General features: G+C 46.0%; 1 protein-coding gene across 1 annotated transcript in view; it reads left to right on the top strand.

The window, feature by feature from the left end:
• The first annotated feature begins 816 nt into the window (after positions 1–816).
• LOC8023303 (glucose dehydrogenase [FAD, quinone]-like) overlaps positions 817–6,000 on the top strand; it is a 111,058-nt gene continuing 105,874 nt past the window's right edge. The window contains exon 1 of the mRNA XM_040223565.1: positions 817–949. Within this exon, the coding sequence (XP_040079499.1) occupies positions 817–949 (133 nt within the window). The remainder of the gene's footprint in view (positions 950–6,000) is intronic.

The raw sequence follows: 6,000 nt of genomic DNA, 5'->3' as shown, positions 1-6,000 counted from the left end.
GGAACACAGCCGCGCCCCAAGGCAGCCAGGAGGGGAGGCCATCGCACTGCAGTAGACCCAACTACTCATCCCCCCCACCCTCTTCGAAAACTCTGCACTTTTCAAGAGCATGCAAGCAGGTCTACACCGATTGCCCCGCTGGCACGTGCGCGAGCGCACGTCCAGCGCCATCCTTTCCATCTTGAAGAGACACCCTACTGAATCTGGGACAGGACCCTACCCTCTCGTCGCTCGCCCTCGCCTTATTTGCACAAGGCGAACAAGAGCCAAAGTAAGACGGAAGAGGGAGAGGGGATAGAAGGGGGAGGGGAGGGGGGCCAGCAAACCAGAAAGAAGCGGGTGGCTCTGCCGCGGGGAAGAGAAGGACCCGGCCGAAAAATCCTCGTCGACGTTTATCTCGCCGGTTTTTCGGCTTCGCCCAGCGGGTAGATGCTGTTCTGTTTTCGCTCAGCCGTCTGAAGTAGTGGGAGCCGGTGGCCCTTCTTCCCGCCGCCGAAGTTTCGTCGCCGGCTTCTCTCCTGGTTTCTCGGTCAAGTTCGGCAAGAACGCTTCAGAGAGCAAGACGCCGGCTCCCCGTGCTCTGTTGGCTTCACCGTGCAACGACACCTCCCCGCCACGGTTACCCCAATGTGTCACGCGTGCCTCTCGGCCTTCCGAAAACTCGGCGGCGACGTCCGCAATGACCGCCTTGAGTGAGTGGTGACAACGAAGGTTCGATTCCGCCGCCTGTACTCGATTGGTCCGTGTGTTTCGTGTGAATTGGCGAGTGGCTGGGGCGAGCGTCGTCGCATTTTGGGCGAACGTAGCGGCGGTGCCATGGCGATTGCCTTGGATATTCCCTTCATCCCGGCCATCATCCCGTTCACGGCGTTCCTGTTTGTGCGGTTCGGGGAGAGGGTGGTACCCTTTCAGAGCGAGCATCTGAGGAAAGAGTACGACTACGTGATCGGTACGTACGCTTGTCTCTTCCATCCATCTCGAAGTCTTGATGTATAGCTAACAATCTCAAGGCAATTGTGAATGGTTGATCTGTCTGAAAAGTTTTTCACGCAGCTTCATCGAACAATAGTGATATGGTAACCGTACTTCTGTAACCGTATGGCACAGTCAGAACGGCTCTGCTGAGCTAGACTCGATCTGTTTTAGACGAACGAGTTGAGAACTTTAATGCTCGTAGTTTCGATGGTATGTTTGAACTTACGGGTTGAAATATACGATTTAAATTATTTTTATGGGCATCTAGTGGTTCCGATTCATGGTGGTGTCACAGTTACAAACGTGTCGAGCTACTTGAATGGTATACCATCATTGTTTGATTTCGCTTATGAAGGACGTTAGAATTACTGATTGCAGCATCTTCCGTATTATTAGTAGCGAAGGCTAGCAAACTAGCAATACAGAGTTTAATGAAGCAACTAGCCTCTTTAGCTTTATAGCTACGTTCGACACAGAGGCTTTAAATTTTGCTGAAAGATCCAGCTCCCGGGCATTTGTACAGGAGAGGCTTGTTCTAAATCTAAAGCAAGAATCACGTTATTTTTGTAGTCCATAGTTTTTGGCCTCAGTTAAGGTGAATGAAACTATAGCCATGACAGTGTTGCTCATTGTTCATTATGGTTCCTGAAGATCATTCATGAAGTTTCTTATTTGTCTGAGGGTGCTGTGGACGAGTAACTTCGACGGGGTTTCTTCTATTAACAAGAAGATAACCGAATTTTAGTCTGGTTACGGTGTCTTCATTTTTCCTCATTGCGTATTTGGAAGTACGTACCGTACTTCAATATGTTTCTCCCTCCAACATCACTAGACCCCCTTCGCAATGAACATGCCAGTTGTTAGAATCTCTGAATGCTTTGCACAATCACAGGGGAGGGGCGCAAGGCGGACTACGCACGAAAGCCTAAAGACGACAGGTTGGGCTAGTTGCTCGCACATTCCTGGGGTAAAACGCCTACAGGCAGGGACAGAAGAGATCAGATGCTCTGAGGACAACTGCTTGCACCTATTTTCCTCTATCTTTTTTTCTTAGGCGCTTTGCTTCGAGAAAAAAAAAACAATACGTTGAAGTTAGTAGACTTTCTGGGGCTTTCTTTAATGTTAGTCGTGCTTTTTCAGTCTGCTATCGTGCATAAACCTCATTGTTTCGAACAACATGGGCTTCAGCTGCAAAATGAGTCTACAGAAAGCCCCCCATCTAGGCTCGTGGTCCTTAATTCCTAACGCGGAGAGAAAGTCGTCTGCCTCTTGCGCAGGAGTTGCAGTGGCGTCAGGGCAACGCCGAGCTCTGATTGGCTATGATTGAAAGGATAAAGTGGGTAGAGCTCAATGCTAGATGCCTTGAGGTCTATACCCACTATTCTTTTTCTGTCAGCCAATAAGAGCTTGGCGTTCTGACATCATCGCAACCCCTGTACAAGTAGCAGACGAACTTGCACTCTGCATTAAGAACCTCTTTTCTCGGCGTGTCTTCGTGGCTCTTATAGCTGTTCAGAGCTACGAAGATGTGGTTCGAGACTTTTTCAGCGGCAATGCACGCAGTGTCGCCTAATTATAACCACGTTCCTGGTGTTATCCCTTAACGGTATGCCTCAGTGGTCTTGTTTTAGGTTGCGACACACTTTATTGTGCCAGGTGAACTCTAAGAATTCCGGAGCCTGTCCTTTCTTACACAGGGCTTGGGAGAGTCGATTGTGGCAATCTATACGGAGAGAGGTCGGTGACACACGAGGCTCAAAGTATTTTACGAGCTAAAAAAGAACAAAAATGAGTCAGCGCCGAAAGACTGAGCATGTCATAAGCACGCGAAATGTTACGGTCCCTGTCATAGGGTAGACTGTTTTTTCTTAGGTCTAAAGTTAAGCTTATTTTTAGTTTCGTCAATGGTCGAAGCTTATTACGCAGTTTGCAGTGATTGGTTCTTCCAAGTGCTTTGCAATAATGTAGACGCACCGGATCCCTCTTGGCGTAAAGATATCACGCGATTACAAAAAAAAAAAAAAATAAAGAAAGAGTTTATTATAATCTACAATACAAGCAAAACACTGACCCAAGATGAGAACTTCAGCTCTGAACGCTCTCTTGAGGCCCCCTCTGGAGCAAGTAAGAAAAAAAGGAACAACCTGCCACAAATTGGCTTCACGTCGCCAGCCTAAATACAGACGTGCTCTCAACTAGACATCCCATATAGTGTAGGGTCTTTCGTTTTCAGGTAAAACCCGATATTTACACCCGCAATATGTTTCTTGAAAATTCAAGTTACACCTAAATTTTCCCAGAATTCGGAAGCTGAATTCTAGCATCTTCCTACAGTAGGTGACAGGTCAAGAACAAAATGTAAGCCCCTCCCACTTCTTTTCACCTTAGCAGAGCGATTGCTGGAGAGGTGACGACCTTTTCTCCAGCATTCGCTGTCTTAAAGTGCAAAGAGGTGGGAGGGGCGTCCACTTCGTTCTTGGTCTGTCACCAACTGTAATTACGTTGTTCCGGAAATATTTTCTAGAAAACAAAGAGTAGGTAGGGACACGTGCGCTGGCTCCGGACCTGAGAAATAATCCTAATAGATTCGTTAGGATACAGTGAACTTTAGTGATATTGATTGATCCCTCAAATGTTTCCCTTATGTCCATTGTGTGACATTCTTTGCCCTTCTTTTTTTTTTACCCTTCGCAAAACAAAAAGAGAAAACAAAATGTGAGATAGGACGAAATGTTAGGCTAGGTGGCGCAAGCTGCCGCCCGTTACAAAGCGTATAGCCATTACCATCCATCCATTCACATTACGCATGTCATATGTCCGTAAGCTGTAATGCTGAGAAAACGTCCTCTATACTGTTCCGCAAGGGCGCTGCCATCTTGAATTGAGGTCACTTCCAGTATGGGCGAAAACATTGTTTTGCCGTCGCTACGCCAATAGAAGGCATTTAGGATATAAGCGTAACCGTCACACATTCTCGTCTTGCCTCCCCTCTATTTTTTTACTAATTACAGTTTGAAACGTTTTAGTATTTTTTCGTCGCCCATACCGGATACGCCTGTTCGGTGGCTGGGTGCGAACGTACACGGAATAGGTCAATATGTTGGAAAAGCGGACATGTCTAGAATGGACACAGATGCTGCGCATGCAAAATATTATGTAGGCCACAAGGATTTGTGAAAACTGTAGGTAATAGGTCATGTCAGCTCTTACCATGTTTCAGCGCTATCTTGTATATGGTACGTAAACAAAATAATTTTTGCATTCAAGTCGATTAATTGTTAATTATACTTTTACATTTCTAAATAGGACCCGAACTTCACAATAATTAATGTAAAAATCTGATTTCTTTCCGATTACCATCTTGGATAAAAGAGCCCGATTTTTACCCCTTGATTTTTGAGAAACACAAAACGGGAAAAGGAAGCGCCCTATTTCATATCCACGAAATGGTTCTCTATGCCAATATAGCAGTAGAGTCTAAGGCTCTCGCTAAGCACAACTCATTGAGTCGTCACGAGGTGCCTGACGTATTTTGGGAGCGCGGGACGCAGAATGAACGCGCCCCACTGAAACAAGGTGAAAAGTTCAAATTGCGTTTCTTGAGTGCGCTCGACTTCCTCCGGTAATGAACGATTTCTCACCAATGCTCCCGCCCCGGCCGAAAACGCGGAAGTCCTACACTTGCCACCACTCTTGGAGAGGAGGAGAAACAAGGCAATGTTCACGTTGCTTGGGGACGATGTAATTAACTAGAGCGGACAGTTGCTAGTGCGCTCCGTTTGACTGAACGGTAATTAGTCGGCAGAGCGCGGGTTCTGGAACCATAGCTTTTTTTCTTCTTATCTTTCAATTCTATCTGGATTGGATGGTTCCGGTCTGCGAAGCGCTGACGTGCACGGAGTGTTCAATTGAGCCGTACCCGAACAAATGAGCCACCAAACTCGTCAGCTTTTTGCTCCCTCGTTGAAGCCGGAAACAAGAGAGTAAAGTCGAGTATTTGAACGACCCTGTACCTCGGTTCTGTCATCGTTTATCGGGGAACTTGTTGGTGAGTTTTGTCTTCATTCCGGCCCAGCTGCATTTTTTTAATTCTTTATTGGTCTTACTTTATTTATTTTTTTCTGCTCTAGCGTGATAAGTGTATTTTCGTTGGAGAACTTTTTTTTTATACTGGACATAAAACTTTTTCTTTTAATCAAATGGAAATAAGCTGTTGTTTACTGTATTAGGAAATGCGTTATGTGAACGCATATTGTTGGTATGAACCTAGCGGCTTCATTTCTGGTTTTAAAAAATGAAAGACGTTTACAAATCTCTGTAATGCGAAATTAGAGCACAGATTTTGACGAGGAGGAGGGGAGGGTATGCCCTCCTCCTTTTCCATACCCTCCTCTCGCCACCTCCTCCAATTCAGTCTCCCCGTTAAATTTAGCGGGTAAAATGACGGCATATGATTTTGTGTCACGTCAACCTATGAACGAATTTAGTTTCTCCGCTGGATTTAGCGGAAAAATTGACGTAACGTGATCTCAAGACCAATTGTATTCCCGCTGAAAAATTGATTTTGTCCGCTAAATCTAGCCGAGAAACTGAATTTCCCCGCTAAATTTAGCGGGGCATTGAATTGGTGTGGAGTGTAAGTAACGTCAATTTTCCCGCTAAATTTAGCGCGGTTACGCCGACGCCGCGAAACACGGAATCGCCTAAGAGCTGCGCTCTAAAATTTGAATTGCCCTTTATACCAAATAGCAGGTAATATCGAAAGGAAGTCGTCCAAGAGTCCAGATGACAAATCAAAGTACCCGGCATTCTGGGTGAATAAAACGATGAGGCGACCAATATCAATAGACCGTGCAACTGTACGCCTAACAAAGGCATATCCGTCGAACATACGTATGAGGTGCTCCTTAAGAGCCCATTTCGTAGACTCGCCATTTTCCGGCGTTCGACGCAATTGAAGCAGACAAACGAACGAAACGATCGCATCCGCTACACACACACACTAAAAAAAAAAAAAACACGTCG

The sequence above is a fragment of the Ixodes scapularis genome, unplaced genomic scaffold (assembly GCF_016920785.2).
Source record: "Ixodes scapularis isolate PalLabHiFi unplaced genomic scaffold, ASM1692078v2 PGA_scaffold4__175_contigs__length_147842914, whole genome shotgun sequence".
In the NCBI taxonomy this organism is placed as follows: domain Eukaryota; kingdom Metazoa; phylum Arthropoda; class Arachnida; order Ixodida; family Ixodidae; genus Ixodes; species Ixodes scapularis.
This window is presented reverse-complemented; position numbering and strand designations above follow the sequence as displayed.